The 23,334-nt window shown below is 42.5% G+C and overlaps 1 protein-coding gene and 1 long non-coding RNA gene across 2 annotated transcripts in view; one reads left to right on the top strand and one right to left on the bottom strand.

Moving 5' to 3' along the window:
• LOC138840423 (uncharacterized) overlaps positions 1 to 23,334 on the bottom strand; it is a 96,815-nt gene that overhangs the window by 67,116 nt on the left and 6,365 nt on the right. Inside the window, exon 2 of the long non-coding RNA XR_011376078.1 lies at positions 12,288 to 12,398. This is a non-coding gene — a long non-coding RNA (uncharacterized lncRNA). The remainder of the gene's footprint in view (positions 1 to 12,287; positions 12,399 to 23,334) is intronic.
• On the top strand, positions 16,291 to 17,403 carry Mageb3 (MAGE family member B3). Its single transcript, XM_070039266.1, has one exon. The coding sequence runs from the start codon at positions 16,409 to 16,411 to the stop codon at positions 17,231 to 17,233; it is 825 nt and encodes a 274-aa protein (XP_069895367.1). The 5' UTR covers positions 16,291 to 16,408; the 3' UTR covers positions 17,234 to 17,403.

Raw genomic sequence — 23,334 nt, 5'->3', positions numbered from 1 at the left:
TATTCTTCAGGTTTATGACAGTTATAAGAGCAAGAGGCCATGCACTTGTGGTTCATGCCTATGATCCAGCTATTTAGGATGCTGAGACATGAAGGATCTTGGATCAAAGTCATATGAGGCAGAACAGTCTTCAAGACTCCATCTCCAATACCAAGGAAAAGCCAGGTGAAATGTGGCTCAAGTTGTAGAGTGCAACCATGACAGAAAAGCCAATCCAGAGTGCAAGGCCATGGCTGAGTATTGATGGCTTGGGCCTGTAATTCTAGCTTCTCAAAAGGCTGAGATCTGAGGATCACAATTTGAACCTAGACAGGAAAGTCTTCAGACTTATCTCCAATTAACTACCAAACAACTGGAAGTGAAGCTGTACTTCAGCACTACTATCCTTGAGCAAAAAAAAAAAATCTCATGGACAGTGAGTTCCCAATCATAGAGTTCAAGCTCCAGGACCAAACATACAAACACACAGACACAGACAGACAGACAGACAGATAGACACACACACACACACACAGTGTAAGGCCCTAAGTTCAAACCCAGATACTGGATAGGTATTCTCCTTAGGGTAGAATCATCATATCCAAAGAGAAAGGAGTCCTAATATTTCTTAGGAATAAAAGCATTAAGGCTAAAATAATATGATGTCAGACATAGTTAGGACATAGATATCCAAATTCCATTAGTACCAACCAAAAAGTGAATATTGAGCAGAGAAGATAAGTATCCTTCAAAATTCCCAATTGCCACAGGCAAATATTTCAAGCTGTTGCCTCTCAGTTGCTGAAAGAGGAATAGTCTCAAAGACAAGAAATTCCCAGGACTCTGAGAGACATCAATATGGTGGCCTAGTGACTCATGCTAACTTCTAAGTCAAACCAAGCTAACGTTGACAAAGTGGGCAACATCAGATCAGCAGAGAGTGTACTTCCAGTTTGTACTAGGGGTGAAGGTGAGACTCATGCTCCCACCATTGTGGGAGCAACAAAGATTCCGTCCACTGCTATTTCCCTAGCGGGAGCTTTAATAGTTGTGAACGCAGAAGTTACTTCTTCCTAGGGGGTGTCAGGGATTTAGGAACCTTAGAATGAGGAAATAGGCTTCAAGTCAAGTCGGAGAATTTTAAGTTTTTCCAGGATTCAGATGGAGGACACTAAAGAAAGTGAAGTATAATATCAGTGAGAGGCATATAAAATCCTCCCAATTGCCATTCTTTAGAGACCCCAGACAGAAATGTTAAGCAAAGGTGCCTATCAGTTCTCACTCAGGGATAACAAGAAAGTAGGGGTCTTCCTTTAGCATGGTCACCCAAGAGTGCCTGGAAGTTAGATTTTGGGACAATGAATTGATATCCTGTATGAAATCACCCATCATAAGTTCCCAATATGTCTGTCACAGCCTTCATTCTTGTAAGTCCACTAAGTGTATAGCTAGAAAAGGCCAACCTCACTTCTTCCTGTGGATTATCGGGGAGGTACAGAACTCACTACAAAGAGATACCACAAGTTAAAAAGGAAGGGAGCCCTGAGTTCTGACAAGAGTCTAATCAGAGAACTTGGGAAGAATAAAAGTGACTAGGTATATTTGAATAGAAGGAGAAAAAAATGTCATGCTTTGCCTTTTGGAATCAGCCCTAGAAGGCTTCTAGTCAGGCTATCAGGTGAGCCTTCTGCTATCATCTTCATAGGAAGAAGATATCTTCTCAGGGAAGTAAAATCATTGGCTATAAAGTACAGCAGAAGGAAGTGTTCCAATATATGTCAGTATGCCAAGTGCATTCCATCATTATACTCCCTCTACCAGTCTAACAAATTGGGCTTATCGAAACATAGATGCAGAGCCTGAGGTTCAAAGAGTTTGATAACTTACACAGTTTACACAGCTGGTAAATAACAACATAGACTATACTCCTGGTCTAAGTCAAAATCTACAGTTTCACTCCTCCTAGTCTGAGGCCTTCCTTAGACAGCCTCATTATTGCAAATGTATCACAAACAATTGTTTTATTTTTTTAAAAAACTTTGTGGTCAAATACTGGGTTTTTAATATGTGGCTGGAACAATAATATTACCAAAATAAAGTGAGGTGTGAAAAAAGATTACAATGATGTATTAGTGGCAATCACTGTCTGGGACCCATTCTCAAGCATAGTAGCATACTCCGTTCATGGGTTTATTCTGTCCAAGAGAAGCACAATGTCTATATTCTGATCACCAGTAACCCTTCCAACAGTGTTGATCAATGGTGGCTCTTTATACCCCATCTCACAAAAAAATGGCATCTGGCCAACTATTATTACATAAGACTGCATACAATGAATGTATACATACCTTAATTGTAACAACAAGATTAGATTAATAGCCAGGTTACCTCTTCCTAGTCAGATGTAGCCTGACTAGGAAGTGAGTACCCTGTGTAGTACAGTTCTTTGCCAGGCAACCATGTCCAGATTACCAATAAAGGGCACATATTGTTCTGCCAGGGACGAGGACCCCTTACCTTCCCTTCAAAACCCCTACCCCTCCTTTTCTATCTTGACATCTGGTACTGGGAAGAAGTGGGTGGTATATGCTTAAAAAATGTAAGAAGGGATTTAATGAAACTACGGAGTCCAGTTAACTCCTAGCAAGCTTAGGAACCTTTGTGAATTAGACTGGCCTGCCTTTGGTGTAGGATGGCTCATGGAAGGGTCACCAGACAAGACTGTAATCAATGAAGTTTATAGGGTAATTAGTTTTCCTATATTAATTGTTGGCAGAATTTGGTCCTCAGCCAACACTCAAGACTGAAATACTGTCTGGAACAGGTCTGTAGGTTCTAGAGGCCAGAGTGGTTGCAAGTTCCAAGTATAGGGAGAAATCAAAAGAGCCTGTATTGGCCAAAGAACCTGAGGAAACGCCACTGCCCTATGTGCTACCAGCACCCAGTTCCACACTCAAACCTTGAATATCAGATAACAAGCCTGAGGGACAGTTACACTTGTAAAAGCTGGCCTGGAAGCATCTGGAACCTCCGGTCTTTTGACTCCCCCAAATTCTGTGGCTGTGATGTCCACTCCAAGTCTACCAGTCCACAACCTCCATTCAATCAAGAGGTCCCATGAGGGCCTCTCCTCAAACTCCCATCACCCTATAGATGACCCTGAGAGCAGTTCAAGCCTGCTGTATTCTAAGCAGCAGGGTCAAATACAAAGAGCAAGGAAAACGTTCATATACTACCCTTCACAACCACAGACTTCCCAAACTGGAAACATCACAGAAAAACCTCAGTCTCCGATTGATTTAATATAATCTGTCATTCACACTCATAAAGCCGTCTGGAAAAACTGCCAGCGACTTCGGACACACTATTTATTCTAAAGCATGACACTGTATTACACTGTAACGTGGTTGGAAAAATGGTCGGAAGACCATGCCCCCATTGGTAATTTCAATGCCCAAGCAAATATTCATGCTCAGTTTTCTCCAAGGAGAACCCCCATAGGGACCTAATGGTTATGGAGACTATCAGTGAGTGGCTTGAGTCAATACCGGGAAGCCCTATTAGGAGGCAAGAAAGAAGGAAGAAAGAAGGTCATAAACATAAGCAAAATATCAGCAGCCCTCCAGGAACCAGATGAGAGTCCTAGCCTAATTTCTCAGTGGTTATGTGAGGCCTTTCACCTGTGCCCTCTTTAGCCACTGAACACCAACAGAAAATTAATGCTTCTTTTGTTGGCCAGGCCCAAGGGGACATAAAGTAGAAATTATAGAAACTAGAATAATTCACTGGAATGAATGCCAGCCAGCTCTTCAAGATAGCCACAAAGGTTTTTGTCAATCAAGATCAGGAAGCAAAACAGGAGGACCGTAGGACTATGTAAAGGAAAGTAGACCTCATGGGTGCAGCCCTTGTTGAGTGGTTAGGTGGTCCCAGGGGACTGAACCAAACAGAGCTATGAGTCACCAATTTCTCCAGGATGCCCCTGCCCTAGGGTGGAACTAGGGTGACATTAATATGCCTACTGTTGCTAGGATGTGAACTGGAAGAATGATTGTCCCCCAATGAGCCAGGTAATCCCCAGAACATCATCCAGGATCCCCCCACCCCTCCCCTGCAGTCATGACGAAAAGGCCAAGTATCAGCCCTCCTGCAGGGAGCCTGACACCTGGGAGGAAAACACTGAGCCTGGCAGCCCTAGAAGACTATGCGGAGGAATGGAACAGATCAGGTTCCATTATACTGGGCCGCCAGGACACCAGAAGCCTGTGGTCCCAATGAAGATAGAAGGCTGTCTCCATTGACATCGGAGCAGAACATTCAGTTGGGACCCCACTAGTAGGCCCAATTTTTGGGGCTATAGGAACAGGGCCTGCTGCCCCTTCTTGGAATCTAGACAATGCAATCTTGGGAGCCATGAGGTAAGGCCTGAATTCTTTTATCTCTGATTGCCTTGTGGCCTTGATGGGCAGAGACTTATTATGTAAACTGGAAGCACAGATTACCTTTGATTCTGAGGGCATGTCAACCTTCAAACGGAGAGGACCTGAGGCAAAAATTCTAACTCTGATGGTTAGTCAATCAAGAAGATGAATGGAAGCTCCATGCCCCTGGTGGAAGGTCTCCTGAGATTTCTGAGTTTCCCTTCAAGATCCTAGATTTGTGGACTGAAGATAATCCCCAAGTCTGGCCCAAAACATGCCCCCAGTAGTTGTGGAACCCAAGTGGGAGGCCCACGCCCATCAGCCAAAAACACTATTTCATTCCTTGCACGGCTCAGGTGGGAATTCAAAAACGCCTTTTCAGACTCCTAACATATAGGATCTCCAATCTTGCTAGTCATCCTGAAACACCCCGTATGGTGTTCTGGACATGAAATCATCTAGTCACAAAGCCAGAGACTAGAGGATTTCAGGCTAGTTCCGGGACCCTGAGCAGTTTATTCAGCAGCTGTTGCCCTGCATCCCATTGTCCCGAATCCCTATATGCTTTTAGGCTTTGTTACAGATGAGGCAAAGTTTTTTACTTGCCTAGATCTTAAGGACTCATTTTTCTTCATCTGTCTGACGCTACAGAGCCAGCCTATTTTTACCTTCCAGTGGGAAAATTCCAATACTGGAGGAAAGTGACAGCTAACCTAGCCTCAGTTGCCACAAGGTTTCAAAAACTCCCCTACTATCTTTAGAACTGCTTTAGCATCCAAGCTCCAAGCATTCCCAGCTGACCAGCATGATTGCACAGTCCTTCAGTATGTGGATGACCTCCTATTGGCTGGACCAACTCAGAAAGACTATATGGAAGAAGCTTACCTGCCTCCTTCTCTTTTATGGGAGGCAGGGTTCAAGAGTTCTCAGAAAAAAACTCCCAGATTTGCCAAAACAACATTAAATACCTTTGTTTTCACTCACCATAAGGCAACACAGTCTCAACCTCAAGAGGAAGTGCGCTGTATGTTCCATTCTGGCCTCTAAGACCCACCAGCAAACCAGAAAGTTTTAGGGAGTCATTGGTTCCTGATGAATTTAGATCTTTAACTCCCTCTTGGCCAAACCTCTCTATGAAACCACAAAGGGGATAGAATGGAAACCCTTAGTATGTGAAGAGGCATAAGAGAAAGCCTATAGAGAAATCAGGAGGGCACTCACAAATGTCCCTGCTTTAAGCCTACCAAATCTGATGAAGCCTGTTTTCTTGTATGTTCATGAGTGAAAGGGAACAGTTGTCCAAGTCCTCACTCAGATACTAGGATTCTGTCACCATCTGATGGCTTACTTGTCAAAGAATTCTCTGCAGTTTCCCAAGGCTGGCTACCTTGCCTGTGTGCCCTAGCAGCCACCATTGTTCTGGTGGTGGGAGCAGATAAGCTCACTCTAGGGTAAGAACTCACTGTCCAGGTTCCTCATTCCATACTGACTCTCATGGACTATAAGGGGAATTACTAACAGAACAACTTCTACCCAGTCAAATACCAGAGTAGTCTATGAGAAAACCTGTACATCTGGCTGGAAGTTGTTAAGACTTTAAACCAAACTACCCTATTGCCAATTGATCCAGGCCCCCTAAAGCATGAATGCCTAGAGAGTATGGATGAGGTTTTCTCAAACCAACCAGCCTATTGGCCATCTGGATGTTGAATACTTTACAGATGGCAGCAGCTTTGTCCAGAACGACATGCACTTTGCCAGGCATGTGGTGATAACTCTGAACTCAGTCATTCAAGCCCTCCTGCTGCTTGGTAGAACTTCTGCACAAAAGGCTGGACAAATTTCCCTTACATAGGCAGTCCAGCTTACTGCAAGAATACAGATAAATATCTATATTGACTCAAAATATGCCTTCACAACCATTCGTGCCCATGGGACTCTCTGTAAAGAGAGAGGCCTGCTTAACTCAGGAGGAAAAGTATCAAGTATGGACAAGAAATCCTTGAACTGCTAGACACAGTATGGGTCCCTAAACAGGTGGCAGTTATATACTGTTGAGGGCACCAAAAGGGAGGTGAAATAATTGTTTGGGTAAATTGGAGAGCTGACTGAGAGTCCAAACAAGTAGCCCTCACAAAAGGACTGGCCCCAATCATTCTAACAGTGGTGGTGTTCTTGTGTCCCTTAGCAGAATGATACCAACAATGCACACCACAGGAACAGGGTTGGTTCAAGACGAGGAAGGGAAGTTTTCTATGAGAGGGATGGTGGAAAACCTAAGTCTCTGGCTCCCACATTTGTCAAGCAGTTCCATGAAGGAACCTACAGCCCAAGAGGTGGCTAGGTATCTGTTAAAGGAAACCATTCCTTGGTTTGGGATATCTGCTATTGAGCCGAATAATGGAGCAGTCTGAGTAACTAAAGTGCTACTACTGGTAGCTAAAGGCTTAGGAATCATAGAAAAGTTGCATGTGACCTACCACTCCCAATGTTTGGGGATAGTGGGACATATGAATAGGACCCTAAAATTACAAATGGAAACACTGTATCAGGAATCCCATCTATATTGGGATCCATTATTGCCCATAGCATTACTAAGGATTCGATCTAGTCTTCAAGGCTTTCACTCTTTGAAGATCTCTATGGATCCTCAACCTAATCAGGGGTATGCAAGGAGACCTTGAATAGATAGGTGACCTCACCTTGAGACAAGAGATACAGGTCCTTGAGTGGACTCTCTCAAAAATCATTGACTAGGTCTGCAAGAATCTTCATATTAGCCTGACAACTCTCATGCACCCTTACAAACCAGGGGATATTGCACAGGTGAAGGAATGGGATTGTCCAACCATTAAAACCCATTGAAGCCAGGCGCTGGTGGCTCAGGCCTGTAATCCTAGCTACTCAGGAGGCTGAGATCTGAGGATCGCGGTTCAAAGCCAGCCCGGGCAGGAGAGACCGTGAGACTCCTATCTCCAATAAACCACCAGAAAACCGGAAGTGGCGCTGTAGCTCAAGTGGTAGAGCGCTTGCCTTGAGCTGAAGAGCTGAGGGACAGCGCCCAGGCCCAGAGTTCAAGCCCCACGACCGACAAAAAAAAAAAAAAAACCCATTGGAGGGGCCCTTTCATTGTTATTTTGTCTATACCTACTATAGTTAAGGTAGCTGAGATTGCTCCCTGGTTCTACCACAGCCCAAAGAAGCTAGCTTATCTTGAATTATTATTATTGTTATTGTTGTTATTATTAGTAGTAGTAATATATCCCTGACCCAGGGTTACTATGCAAAGTTACCTTCTGATACATCCAAGCCCTTCCACAGGCTGACCCTCCAAGATCAAGCTACTCCGGAGCAGCAAGCAGCGAGACAACAGCCTTGCTTTAGTCATTCTGGAAGCTGATTAATTTACATACAAAGAAGCCTGAGGAACTGCTTTCTACTCCCTAAGGATGAGTCCCTTCCTTGTTTTCCTTGTGTCAAAACTAATTGATTCTCTCCTAGGGGATCCTTAAACCTCAGACTGTTATTTGTACATATGCAGTACCCTGGCATAGAATGTTGTTACCAAGACTGTTTTTTTCCCCACTACTCCTGTGTAGGTACTGTCACTAGGTCATGTACCCGTACACCCATAACCTTACCACCTACTGCGTGTGCTCCCATGGTAATCAACCTATCTGTTTCAACCCCACATACTGCCCTCGATAACAATGGTTAGAGGTCCAAAATTTTATCAGCATTGGAAAAATTATGAACTGTACAAAGGGTTAGAGACTCTATCAAGCCTGTGTCCATATACTTTGATATGTGTCCTCCAATAAATGCAAACACCACTATTTGGAGCTACTGTGAGGAGCTAGCCTGTAAAAGGACCTATAGGCTAAATGACGAATATATGTGTCTAGAGGACACCAATCCCTGGACTGGTTATGCATCTTATGAAGAAGTCTACTGCTTCTATTGGGGCTGTGTGAAATGGGGAATTTGGCAACAAATTCCTTATGCCAGTAAGGGGCAGCAACCTCTGATTGCTCTCTTAGTACATGTAACCCTGTAAATTTATCATTTTAAATGTCAGTGAACCCCAGTGGGGGACCAGACACCCAATTGACATTCAAATTGATGGAAAGTGTACAAATACAATGACCCAGGGCTGGGACTGTGGCTCAGTGGTAGAGTGCTTGCCTTATATGCATGAGGCCCTGGGTTCAATTCCTCAGGCCCACATAAGCAGAAAAAAAAGCTGGAAGTGGTGCTGTGACTCAAGTGGTAGTGTGCTAGCCTTGAACTGATGAGCTAAGGGACAGCACCCAGGCCCAGAGTTCAGGCCCACAACCGGACCCAAAAATAAAAAAAAAAAATCCAATGACCCTGCTATACTTCAAACTCATCACAATTACCCATAAGCATTCCTCATATCAAGTCTTTTACTCTTCTTATTAGGAAATGCAGGTGGGTTTCCTATCTCTATCAAAGCTAAAAACCTGTTCTTCTTGCTGGCCAGGCCCATATCCCAGAAACTGAAGGTCACTTCATGTGATGTTTGTGGGGGTAACAAACCTGCAAGACCACTTTCCATGAGAAGCTAAAGAGCTGGACCCATGGGAACCCTTTAATGAGACCACTTCCACCAATCATGGGGAAAATGTCTAACTCCTAAAAAATTTTTATTATCTGAAATTACTATATCTCCTGCCCAAAAGGCCAGTTCACTACTCCAATGGAGGATTTGTTTAGGATAAAAGTTTTACCATGACACCACCTAGAAGACCCATAGTGGAAATCTCCAAATAACGTGGAACCTGAGCCTCACCCACTAGCCAACTCCCCCAACCTCCATGCCTGTAGTAATTTAACTATAGACATAGAGTGGCAGGATTGTTACCCAGCAGCAGGTTAAGGTCTTGGCACAATCAAGTCATCCTTCATTTTTCTTGCCAGTCCTGGGGCTTGAACTCAGGGCCTTGACACTGTCCCTGAGCTTCTTTTTGCTCAAGGCTAGCATTCTACTGCTTGAACCACAGCGCCACTTCTGGTTTTTTTCTGTTCATGTAGTACTGAGGAATAGAACCCAGGGCTTCGTGCATGGTAGGCAAGCATTCTACCACTAAGCCACCTACCCAGCCCATGGTCATCCTTCTTCTTGCTCCCTCTCAAACAGTGTAAAAATGTTAGAAGTTATGAAGAAAAATTGAGTAGACAAAAATGGGGTGTCTCACAAATTAGAAAGATAATAAGTGGCCTCCTGAGTGAATCATTCTGTATTATAGTTCTGCAGCTTGTGTAGAAGAGGGGTCCTGTGACTATCTCACCCCAATTTATATGCTCAATTGCATTACTTACCTCCAGGCAGAAGTCAGAATTATAACTTATGAACCTGCAAGTGCCCTTGATATACTGGCCAAATAACATATCAATGCAAATATACCCAAACTGCCTAGCCTAAGACTACTTATTGCCTCCAATGAAGGTGTGAGTGGAAAATTAAATCTAAGAAACTGTTGTTTGTAAATTGATGATGCAAGAAAAGGTTATAGAAGAAATCACAGACAGGATGAGAAAGATTGCCCATTTCCCCATCCAAACTAGGAAAGGATGGAGTCCAAAATCCAAATGACCTGTTTAGAGGATGGTTCTCTGCCTTGAACAGATTCAAGACCCTGATGGGAGCAATGGTCCTTGTTTAGGGGCATTCTTAATATTATCCTGCTTAGTTTCCTTAGTACTGCAGTCTATCAGAGCCATTATGGAGGCCACTGCAGAAAGAAGGCAGCCCATGAAATGATGCTGTTCAAATACAAATTCCTCAAGCAGGATGCTGCTCATTGACCCTTGGTGAGTTTGAGCATCAAAAGAGAGAATAATGCAGTAGAGGGGGAGGGAATAACATGAGGGGATGATGTGGCAGGAAACGGAACGTTAACGAAAGTAAACCTGGAAATGGTCACACAGTACTTAGTGTCTGGAAAGGAATACATAGCACTGAGAAAGAGCTAGTCAATGCAATAGTATGTAACTATCTATGGGACAGAATTGGTTTTTTGCTCACACAATCTGCTTGTAAAGGTATATAAGGCAATTCCCCTTTGTTCTCAGAGGTCAGCTCTTTGGACACAAGTCCATTGAGTCTGTGCTGGCACAAACATTGCTTCTTGGAAAGCCTTAGTATCTAGACTCTCTGTCCAAATATCCTGCAACAGTTCTATCAAACAAAACAAAAACATTACACTGAAATTCTATCTCAAACCAATCACAATGCATCTCATCACCATTACCTGGAAGTATGGCTCAGGGTAGAGCAAATGTGAGGCACTGAGTTTAAGTTCCAGCATCTCCAAAACAGAAAAAGACTACAGAAAATAACAAATGCTGGAGAAGGTGCAAGAGAAGAGGAACACATATACGCTGTTGGTGGGAATGTAAATTAGTCTATCCACTATGGAAATCAGTATGATGCTTCCTAAAAGAGCTAAAAATTAAATTATCACATGATCCTGCTATACCACTCTTGGATATCAAAAGAAACCTGAATAATTAAAGGAATTGCAATCAGCATACAATAGAGATACTTGTACACGGCTGGGAAGGTGGCTCAGTGGTAGAGCACTTGCCTTGCATGCATGAGGCCCTGGGTTCAATTCCTCAGCACCACATAAGCAAAAAGAAAAAAAGCCAGAAGTGAGCTGTGGCTCAAGTGATAGAGCGCTAGCCCTGAGCTGAAGAGCTGAGGGACAGTGCCCAGGCCCAGAGTTCAGGCCTCACGACTGGACCCCCCCAAAAAAAAGAGATATTTGTACATCCATGTTTATTGTAGCATTATTCACTATAGACTAGTCATAGAATCAGCCTGAGAGCCTATTAAGGAATGAGATAAAGAAAACATCATTCAGCCCATTATATTCTACAATTACTATACACTAATAAAATAACTGAAACTAGGCTCCCAGTCTGAATTGTTCTATAGCTCACACTGCTTTCCAGTCCTCCTGGCCTTGAGCTGATCTGGTGTCCCTTAATTCACTTTTTTTCTCAATACTCTTCAAAGTACTCAGTCTTATAGGGAATTTTTAGTGTCCAATATGATATCATTAACAATATTAATAAAAAGCCAGCATGCACCTAAAGCACTAAAATTGATTCTGTACCTAAATATTAGATTAGACTGCTTAGCTAACACTATGGAAAAATGGTACAATAAGTGAAGGTTACAAGTAAATAAGAAAACAAACTAACATACATTGATAATATGACTTAGCAGATATGCAATGACAAATAATCCAAATTTAGAGATCACATAACTATGTTGGACAGCATCTTCTAATGGGGATACATTGCATATATTTTTTCTTGCTTTAGAAAAATTTTCTTTAGTTGAAATTTCTTTGTCTTTGAATTTGATAAAATGAAGTAATTCACAACAGACAGCTAGGAGTAGGCTCTGGTCTGAATTGTTCTATAGCTCACAATGTGATTTCCAGTCTTCTCTGCCTTGGCAGACCCTGTGTCTCTTAATTCCCTTTGCTTTTCAATTCTATGCAAAGCATTCACTTTCTTAGGGAATTCTCAGTGTATATTACAGTATCATAAAACAATATTAATTTTAAAAAAGTCAGCATCCCATCACTTCCTCTTAGGGTGTCCTAAAGCAGTAAAAATGATTCTATACCAAAGACTGGATTAGGCTTCTTAGCCATAGCAATGAAAAAATGCTACAATAAGTGAATATTACAAACAAAAAAGCAAACAGACACATACACATGGATAATATGTCCAAGCAAGTGTGCAATGAAAAAGAGTCCAAATTCAGAGATCACACAGCCACCTTGAAAAACAACTCTGCACAAAGGAAGTGAACCAATTAATAGAGACATATTAAGAGATACTTACACTCAATACTGGTTATTGGAATGAAGAATACATCAGCATCATTTTTCTCTGAGAACTCAGCATGCCTTGCATGGCAGCAGCCCCATCTCACATCAGGCCTGGGACAAATACCTGCAAAGTTGAGAAGGAACAGTTTTTGCCAAGATATGACATTCTCAAGAAACACTTAATGCAAGAAAATTGAGTATTCTCTGAATACATTATTTAGAGACCCCCATCCCATAACAAATGGCCTGATCTCAGACCTAGAATGCTCTAAGAAGTACCAACACACTAGACATCCTTCCTTCATACCAAGTGAGAATACTGGCCTAAGGGAGGTAACCTTAGTTGAGCCAAGAGAAAATAAAAAGAGGACTCCAAATGAGGACTATTTGAACAGAATGGTGCCAGTCAGGCACCAGTAGCTCATGCCTGTAATCTAGCTACTTAGGAAACTGAGATCTAAGGATCTTGGTCTGAAGCTAGCCCAGGCAGTAAATTCCATGAGAGTCATCTCCACTCTCACAAAAAAGCTGGAAGTAGAGTTGTGGCTCAAGTGGTAGAGCACCAACATAGAGCACAAAAGCTCAGGGACAGCACCTAGACCCTGAGTTCAAGACCCAGGACTGGACATGTATACACGTGCACGCACACACGTGCGCACACGCATATACACACACACACACACACACACACACACACACGAACAATGATGTCTTGGCAGGTGCCAGTGACTCATTACCATAATTTATATTTAATCAAGGGGCAGAAGAGATATGGAGGATCCCAGGTCAAAGCTAGCCCACAGAAAAGTCCACAAGATTCCTTCCCCAAAATAAACAGTAAAAAGTTGGATGTGAGTGTGGATCAAGTACAAGAGCACCAGCCTAGCAAGCAAGCTGAGTGAGTAGAAAGGACTCAATTCAAACCTCAGTACTTTAGAAAAAAATATAGTGTGTTGCATACAATTACAACTCTGTTATTAGCTCTCTCATAACCAAGATACCTCTAATCTAATGTGCCTCCCCCCACTTTCCATTTAGAGATCTCAGGAAGAGAAGATTCTTATATGCTCTGATTCCTTGTCAGGGAGAATGGAGTCCTAGGTCAGGCCTGGATCAAGAAGAGTTTTTTTGACAGAAATAAGAGATGGATAAACCCACAAAAGAGGGGATTTCACATGGTTTCAGATTCTGTCTTTAACTCTGGGGTACCTCAGGCAGAACTACAAGGCTGAACAGCTCCTCATTTCCTCCTGGGAAGTCTCCAGGAGGCGAAGGCCTTATCTAATAGTGACCTTGTTCTTCAACATGAGGAGTCTTGGCTCTAACTAGAGTTAAGGTGAGGACAAGCAGTGCCACTCAGATAACCACTTCCCAAGAAAAGAGAAGCACAAAAGCCTGGCCATAGATGCCAGACCTTTTAGGCCCCAGAAAGTGATGATATGTAGTAGAGGGAGTACTACCAGGATCTACAGGACCCCACTGGTTTTGAGGCAGTGGACAGAGTCATTTAGACTGAGGTGTACCTCATTTCTTTCTGAAAGATCCCAGAAACAGAGTCCTAGTAAAGTCCCTAGGTGGGACCTTAGTTTTACAGAGGAGACATCTTAGAAAAAATTCCGACTAGATGAAGATAGATTCCATGAGTAGATCTGAGGACCTAAGGTAAGCATTCTATTGTCAATAAGTTGATGTTTGTGGAACCTCTAAGTCTCTTCTGATGAGCTTGACCTAGGTATAGGCATAGCCTTGGTTTGGATATTATATAACTCTTTCCAGTATAGGGAGAAATCCTGTGCTCGGCGTTCTGTGCTCTGTTACGTATCAAAGTTTGCACAAGACAGTGGCTCAAAAACAGAGATGGGGGGAAGTGGCGCTGTGGCTCAAGTGGTAGAGCGCTAGCCTTGAGCTGAAGAGCTGAGGGACAGCGCCCAGGCCCAGAGTTCAGGCCCCACGACCAAATTAAAAAAAAGAAAAAAAAAGAAAAAACAGAGATGGGGGGTGTCTTTTAAGATATCGCCCCCTGCTGTCAGCCTCAGAGACCCCAGATAGCCTATATCCGGATGTGCTCCATGTTCACTTCCTCTGGGACGAAGGCCGAGATTTGTGTCCTAGCAGCACAATGTGGCGTGACCCAAGACAACACAGCATCTTGAGAGACTGATCGTGACGTCTTGCTATGTACATGTCATCTGAGAAGTCATGAATCCCTGAACCGTGGCGCGACACGTCATCTGACAGATTGTGAATTCCTGCGACGTACGTGCCGTGGTGCCGTTGGGCGCGACGTGACGCAGCACGTAACGAATTGATTCGTGAATACTCAAGACTGTTCTGGATTCTAGGTGAGGGCTCTCAATTGGAGGTAAGTTAATCAAAGGTCTCCACCAAGTTCTACCCCTATCTGATGGCCCCCTATTAATCTCGGTGAAAACACACATGAGGAATTCCCAGGAGACAGACAGGGAGAGGGGGGTGGGTGGGGGAGGCAGAGACAGAGACAGAGAGAGAAACAGAGAGAAACAGAGACAGAGTCAGTATAATGGAGGATTCTAGATTCTGTCCGTGGAGTAGGTCAGAGCACTAATTGGAGTTAAATTGAAACCACTAAATTGTTATGAAGGTATTACTCCCCAATCCAAGCATCAAAACAAACATAAAGCGGTATTCCCGTACTTATTTCTGAAGGTGTGTGTGTGTGTGTGTGTGTGTGTGTGTGTGTGTGTGTGTGTGTGTGTGTGTGTGTGTGTGTGTGTGTGTGTCCTGTGGCTTCTATTCAGGACCTGGGCACTGTCCCTGAGCCTCACTGTACTCAAAGCTAGCACTCTGCCACTTGAGCCACAGCACCACTTGCAGCTTTTTCTGAGTAGCTTATTGGCGATCAGCTCGGGCTAGCTTCCAATGGCCATCCTCAGATCTCAGCCTCCTGAGTAGCTAAGATTACAGGCCCAAGCAGCCAGCGCCCAACTCAGCAAGTCTTTTAAGCGACGTCAGTGGTTATTCTGACTGTCATATCGCAGACCTGAGTGAGAAACAAGGGGAACTGACTCTAAGGCCTGTGTTCTCACACATTCGGTTACTTCCTTGGAAATCTCCTGAAAAAGCTGCCAAGCCATCTTGTTCTTTTTCCATCGGGAGAGTCAAAAACAGGTTGGACTTACTGTATGACCCAGTTTTTCAGAGAAGACCTAGAGTCTCCCAGAACTCAAAATGAATGTTCCTAAATGATGATAGTTACTACCACTTCCCTTCTCCCTCCCCCACCAAAACAAGGCTTAGGATGCCTCCCTCCATAGCTACATGTAGCCCTGAGGAGTGGACCACATATGGAGGTGAGGAATATGGGAACTCTCTCTTCTCTTTGGTAGCATTATTTTGCTCTAGGCCTTCATATAAGAGGAGGCACGAGTGAGGACCCTGAAGGACAACTAAGGACCTTAACCTACATATTTCAGAGCAGATCTTCACAAACTCTTAGAACTGAATGAGTCTTAGCAAAGATGGTGTGTTGAGCTGCCCTTTCACTTTAGATCGCTCTGGGGAAATAGGGACATTGTTTGGAGGTGTCAAAATTCATGCAGCATAGCTGTTAGTAGTGCCTGGGTCATACATTGTTGGGAGGGTCCCAGACAGTATGAACAGTTGATATGATATGATGGTCTTGAGTGTAAGGAGGTGCATCTAACCCAGAGCACAGGGGGACCCACAGGAATTAGATTTGCCACCACATCCTCATTACTAGTGCACACCACAAAGGGGTGGTAGACTAGAGCCTCTACAGTACATTTTAATTATTTCCAAAGGGTTCTCAGGGAACAGGCTGACCAGAACAGGAGCCTAGCAAGTTCATAGAGCAGAAATCTTAGAGTAACCTGCAGGGGCAGATTTCTTAAAATCAGAAGGTGTCTACCTGCTAGAAGTGCTTCTATTCTCTCACTCTCTCCCCTCCAGGTTTGTTCCTTGCCAACTCTCGAGCCCTCACTTTTGCTTGCTGTGTCCCTCACTGCAGGCACCATGCCTCGGGCTCAGAGAAGTAATCGCAGAAGTCATGAAAAATGCTGCCAGGCCTCAAAGAAGACCCAAGAATTGCAGAGTCCTGAGCCAACTAGAAGCACATCCCCCCTTCCTCAATGGGGGATGATTACTCGCTCAAAGTCTGCCTGTACGCCACAAATTGTTTTTAATACACTTGAGAAAGCCCGTTCTACCACTGTCCCTGAAGATGATTCTTCCACAAGATCACAGAAAGAAACCACATGCCAAACTAAGGAAAAACAATCTCCTCTTGTACCCACCAAGAATTCTAATGGAGATGTTCTAAATAACGTAGCTCAGGTGTTGGTGGAGTTTATGATGGATAAGTATATAATGAAAAAGCCCATTCTGAAAGAAGATATGCTGAAGATTGTCAACAAAAAGTATAAGAAACACTTCCAGGAGATCCTTAGAAGAGCTGCGTTCAACATGGAGGTCGTATTTGGTATTGATTTACAGGAAAATATTACCACCAAACATTCCTATGTCATTGTCAACAAAATGAATCTCCCTAATGATGGCAGAGTGAATGCTGGTAAAGGTTATCCCAAAACAGGTCTCCTGATGAATATCCTGGGTGTGATATTCCTAAAAGGCAACTGTGCCAGTGAGGAGAAGATCTGGGAATTCCTGAATAAGATGAAAATCTATGATGGGAAGAAACACTTTCTTTTTGGGGAGCCAAGGAAGCTCATCACCGAAGATTTTGTGAAGCTTAAATACCTGGAGTACCGGGAGGTGCCAAACAGTGATCCTCCTCACTATGAGTTCCTGTGGGGCCCAAGAGCCCACACTGAAACTACCAAGATGAAAATACTAGAGTTTTGGGCCCGAATCAATCATACAGTCCCCAGTACCTTCCAATCCTGCTATGATGAGGCTTTGAAAGAGGAAAAAAGATACCTCAAAGTCACTGGTAAAAACTGAGCAATACATACATCCAGGCCATACCTCAGTTATGAACTGAAGGGGAAAGTCATTGTTTTAAGAACTGGAGGACTGGGTGTGACTGAAAACACAGAATTTATAACAGAGTATGCTCATCAGGATAATTTGAAGATTTATATGGATTTTTAAAATATTTTTCAAATGTTCCTTGTATTTCCCAGTCTGGTGTTAGCATATGAATTATATTGTTAACACATCATCATTTAAGGGTAAGAGTATTATTGTTTTACTAAGCAAATTGGGGAAATTCCCATCATATTTTAAGACCTGCTTCATGACAACCTAGAATAGAGAAAAATGTGCAGTAAAACATACAGAATGGAGAAATAGAAAAGAGTGATAGAGTCAAATGTGAATTTTTAACCTGTTTTGCTCTATATTTTATGAAAGTAAAACACAGTAAGTATATGGTGCTGATTTCTTCAAGAATGCAGACTTAAGTCATAATAAACTAGACTTCCGTGTTCACAGATTCATTCCTTCCCTAAATATCAATTTACCAAGAAAAAAGAAAACCCAGCAACTGATCATGCAATAATAAAGTCCAGATGCAGCTGTCAAAATAGTGGTATACACTCTTAAGGCAGAAAGAACTAATGAAAAAGTATTAGGAAAGGAAGGACATAGTTTAAAGATGGTTTTGTGTAATTTACCTGACTGAGGCAGTGTTGGACCTTAGGAAACTGTAAACTCCTCAGATGTGAGAGGGCTTCCACTTTAAAGAGAGGCACAAGGGTTGTGGGAGTGGTGAGAAAGATCCAGAGTCTCACAAGGTATGTCTGAGTTGAAAGACTTACACCTTGAATGGGAAAATATGCTTAACGCTTACTTAAGATACTGTGAGAAGACCAGAGAGGATATTCACCTGGTGGAAGGATGGAACGTGTGTGCTAGCACAGCCAAAACCTTGTACACATGAAGTATTCAGTATACATTGCAGCCACAGAGAATCTGGGAAATGAGGGTGATAATCTGAAAGGACATAGGATGCCTATTAGACAGTGTGATAGCACTCTTTGACCTCAATGGGGCGACTCAGAGCTTGCTTCATTCAATTGACATTCAATTGGGCTGGGTGCTAATAACCCACACCTGTAATCTTGGCTACTCCGGAGGATGACACCTGGAGATTCTTAGATCAAAGCCAGCTAGGCAGAAAAGTTTTCGAGACTCCATTTCTGATTAATAAGTAAAAGGCAAGGGTGGAGGCATGGGCTAAGTGGTAGAGTCATGAGTGAAAAAAGCTGAGGGAGAGCTTGAGGCCTGAAGTTCAAGCTCCATTACTGGCACACAGAAATGAAGGTATTCAATAGTTTACCCCCTGTGGAATCATTTGTCAACCTCTAGGCTAGGTCTACAATCTAAGTGATGGTTAAATGGGAGAAAATAGAATCAGTATAGATAGAACAGGCAGCTGAAAGAAGGCAAAGTTTATGGTCCTGGAAATACATTTTAGCAGCTTAGTATTACATCAACTGAGGATATCTACCTTACACTGTCATTGATTGATTGATCACACAAGAGGTAAGGATAAAGTGCTAAATAGCATTTTATAAGTTTTCTTTGCTTTTAAATATAGCAAAATATCTACATTTTTAGGTTAAAAATAATACCAGTGTAGTGGATTTTTAACATCAAGGGACAAGTTAACCCTAGCAAGCATAACAAGAACTAGTACATTTTTTTTGAAGAGCTGAGGATTGAACTCAGGGCCTTGTATGTGCTAGGCTAACACATTATCGCTGGAGCCCACAACCTTAGTCCTACTTGTTGCTGTTTATTTTGGAGATGGACTCTTGTAAACTTTTCTGCCCAGGCTGGCTTTGAAGATCTCTGAGCAACTATGATTACAGGTGTGAGCCACTGGAGTTGGGCTTAACAGCTGGTACTTTTTTTAATATCCCATACATAATACACCTTTAAACATTATTATAAGACAAAGCTTATCCACTTCACTGATGAAAAGCATAAAGCTCATATTTGGATTATATGAACAATTTCACATAGCTTGTAAGTAAAGGATTTGTGACAATAACTATGGCTTAAATGTAAAGGACATGTTAATCCATTTCTCCCAACTGGAAGCTGGATTTGTGTCCATATATATATACACACATACATATATGTGCACGCATGTATGTATCTGTGTGTGTACGTTGCTGGTACCAGTGTGTGAATTCAGAATCTTCACTTGCTCAGATTTCATTGCTATGCTGGTGCTCTACAATTTGAGCCACACCTCTAGTCTGACTTCTTGCTAATTATTTTGGAGATGTAGTCTTGAACACTTTTCTTTCTGGACTGGCTTTGAACCTTGATCCTGCAGATCACAGCCTCCTGAGTGGCTAGGATTACAGGCATCAACCACCGGCACTTAGCTCCTTTCATTCTTTTTTTTTTTTTTTTTGGTCGGTCGTGGGGCTTGAACTCCTGGCTTAGGCGCTGTCCCTGCACTCTTCAGCTCAAGGCGAGTGCTCTACTGCTTGAGCCACAGCGTCACTTCCGGTTTTCTAGTAGTTTATTGGAGATAAGAGTCTCACGGACCTTCCTGCCCCGGCTGTCTTTGAACCTCGATCCTCAGATCTCAGCTTCCTGAGTAGCTAGGATTACAGGCATGAGCCACTGGCACCCGATTCTTATTTCATGCTTATTCTCACTATTCTCAAATGTATCTCAGGGATAAAAATGAAGGATTCTTTGTCCAATCCCATAGATTGGAATTCTTATATAAAACAATAATAATACCAAAGAAATCGAGAGGAAAGAAGATAATATTGTGACAACATGATTGTCTACATATGCAAAGTCAGATTACCTCAAAAGATTATATGTTATATGTTATATATGTTATGTATAGATATGTTATAGATAGATATTTTAGACAGCTTTTTCTTTTAGAAAGTTAACCTTTTTCAGTACCATAGTTTGAATGCAGGACCTTGAGATTTCTGGGTTTGCTTCATAACTGATACTGCCACTTAAGTCATGCCTCCAGCCAGTTTTTTTTATCATCATCATCATCATCATCATCATCATCATCATCATCATCATCATCATCATTATCATCGTCATCATTATCAAGTAGTTGTGCAAAGAGGTTACAATTTTATAAGTCACATTTTGAGTATAATGCTTCTTAGTTAATGTCACCTCTCCTATTGTTCTCCTCTATTTTCTCCTCCCATTCCTACTCTCAAGTTTTATAGATCCCAGCTTGGTTTTTGCTAATTAATGGGAGATGAAATCTGGTGGACTTCTCAGGGATGGTTTTGAATTGAGATCCTATGGATCTCAGCCTTCTGAGTAGCTAACATTACAGGTATGAGCCATCAGCACCCAACAGAAAGGTATTTTTTTAACTTTAAAGAAAGTGAATAGATCAATGTGCTTTCTCCCTCTTTTTTATCTGTCCCCAGGAGCTTTCTTGTGTTACAAATTCTTCGTCTTATGCCAGGCCGCAGTTGCTCACACCTCTAATTCTATCTACTCAGGAAGCTGAAATCTGGAGGATCACATTTCAAAGCCATATTGAGCAGAAAATCCACAAGACTTCATCTCCAAAATGTCTAGTAAAAAGCTAGGCTAGAGGTATGGCTCAAGTGTCACGGCACCAGAGGAGGAAGCAAGATGAGCAAGTATGATACACAGATTTTTGTAGGCCCAGTACTGGAATAAAATAAAATAAAAAACACAAAACTTAGAATTCCCCATCTTTGATAACTTGTGGGAGACAGGGACCCTGGTATGAAGTATTTCCTCATTAAAGAAAACAGGAGCCAACATACATACTCTAATGTAGAAAAAGTAAAGGGACAATATGCCAGGCAGAGTTATCAGCCTGGGCATCTACTCTGTTTTTTTCCAAGATTCTCAGAGACTTTTGCATCTTGCACTAAGGAATCTCAGTCTCTGACATATCAAGTGAAGGACCCTGAATAAGGGAGGAAAACACCTAGAGCAATGGGGCCTTGAGATCCATGACCTGTCAGCCCAGAGAGTTCCCAAACAACTCTAACAAGATGGGACTGAACCATATTTCCACCTTGGTGGTCTCAAGATGGTCAAGACCTTGCTCTGAGGCTCACTGACCCAGGTCCATAGAGGGAAGATTACCCAAGTTGTGGGTAATCTGCAGCCACTGGAGCACTGGAGCCACCAAACCTCTCTCGGTGGGACCACCACAGAATCTTTTGCCATCGATGAGGGTCACACATAAGTATCAGAAAGCAGCCCTCATAGCTTTCTCAGGAGTAACAGTGAAATGAGAGTCCAGGTCTGAGTGGGCGTGGTTCCAGCTCAGCAGAGGGAGGAACTGGGTCTAGGGTCTCCTATCAATCAAATTTAGGATCTTGAGTTCAGATGCTTAGAAGTGCAGACCATGATAGGACATCAATCTGTCTGTCCTAGATGTCACTTCTGTAGACTATGCCACTTGTTGCCAGATAAAGCCAAGCCCTTTTCCTCCTGTCCTGAGGAGGTACAGTTCTTTTATGAAGCAAAATTCCTGAGAAGAGGAGAGTCCAGACCCTGCTAGGAGTCAAATGAAGAAAAGCAAGTGAGAAGTGGGTGGATGTGGGTGGTACCATCCACCCTGAAATACAGATGGGAACAAATGAGTTTGAGTATGTTCAATATTAGGCAGAGTGTGCCCAAGCCTACAAATTCAAAGGCAAGTTATGGGGCACCAAGTTCATCAGCAGGTGCCAGTGGCTCATGCATGTAATCCTAGCTACTCAGAAGGTTGGGATCTAAGGGTCGAGGTTCAAAGCCAGGCCAGGCAAGTAAGTCCAGGAGACTCTTATCTCCAATTAACCATCAGAAAACCGGATGTGGCACTGTGGCTCAAGTGGTAGAATGCTTGCCTTGAACTGAAGAGCTCAGGGACAGCACCCAGGCCCAGAGTTCAAGCCCCATGACCAACAAAAAAAATTAAAAATAAATAAATAAGTAAATAAATAAATAAAATAAAAAATAAAAATAACTCTATTTATGTGGAACAATTTTAAGTTCACAGCAAAACTAAGCAGAAAGTAAAGAGTGTCCCTGTACACAGTCTGTCCCCATCCCTGCACAGCCTTCTTTAGATCAATATCCCACACCAGAGTGTCACACTGGTTCCAGTGAATGAACCTATACTACACACCACTTTAGCATAAAGTCCATCGTTTATATTTATGGTTTATTGTGTGTTCTGGCAATTTTCAACAAATATATACTGACATACATTCATTAATATAGAATCATTGCCCTAAAACTCCTATATTATTTATCTCTCACTTCCTCTGTCCCTTGATCTTTTTAGATCAATGGCCTATAACTTTTGCCTCTCCCCAAAATGTCATATATTCAGTCTGTAGCCTTTTTCCACTTAACTGTAGCCAAGAGGCCAAAAGCAATAATATACAACCTTTTCAAATTGGCTTCTTTCACTTAGTGATAGCCATCTAAATTTCTTCCATGTCTTTTCATGATTTGGTAGCTCATTTCTTTCAGTGGTGAATAATATTCTGTTGTCTAGATTTACTATAGGTCATATATCCCATCACATACTGAAGGACATCTTGGTTATATTCCAGTTTGCATAATTATGAATAAAGCTTCTATTGACACTAGTGTGCAGGTTTGATTGTGTGTGTGTGTGTGTGTGTGTGTGTGTGTGTGTGTGTGTGTGTGTGTGTGTGTGTGTGTGAGTGAGTTGTGGGGCTCAAACTCAGGCCTGGGCACAGTCCCTGAGCTTTTCACTGAAGGTTAGTGCTCAATCACTTTAAGCCACAGTGCCACTTCTGGTTCTTGGAGTCAAGAGTATCACAGGGACTTTTCTTCCTAGGCTGGCTTTGAACTGCAATCCTCACATCTCAGCCTCCTGAGTAGCTAGGATTACAAGTGTGAGCCACTGGCACCTGGCTTGTGTACAGGTTTTTCATGTACATGTACTTTTTCAACTGGTTTAGGTAAGTATCACAAAGTACAATTCTTGAGTAAATATCAAGAAGTACAAATCTTATGGTGAAAGCATGAAATAAGTATCAAACTGCAAAACTATTTTCCAAAGGGGCTTTAACCTTTTACATCCTCACCGG

Source organism: Dipodomys merriami, unplaced genomic scaffold, assembly GCF_024711535.1.
Source record: "Dipodomys merriami isolate MVZ:Mamm:240054 unplaced genomic scaffold, mDipMer1.0.p SCAF_3, whole genome shotgun sequence".
NCBI lineage: Eukaryota > Metazoa > Chordata > Mammalia > Rodentia > Heteromyidae > Dipodomys > Dipodomys merriami.
Note: the sequence above shows the minus strand (reverse complement) of the source record. Positions and strands in the feature narration are given on the sequence as shown.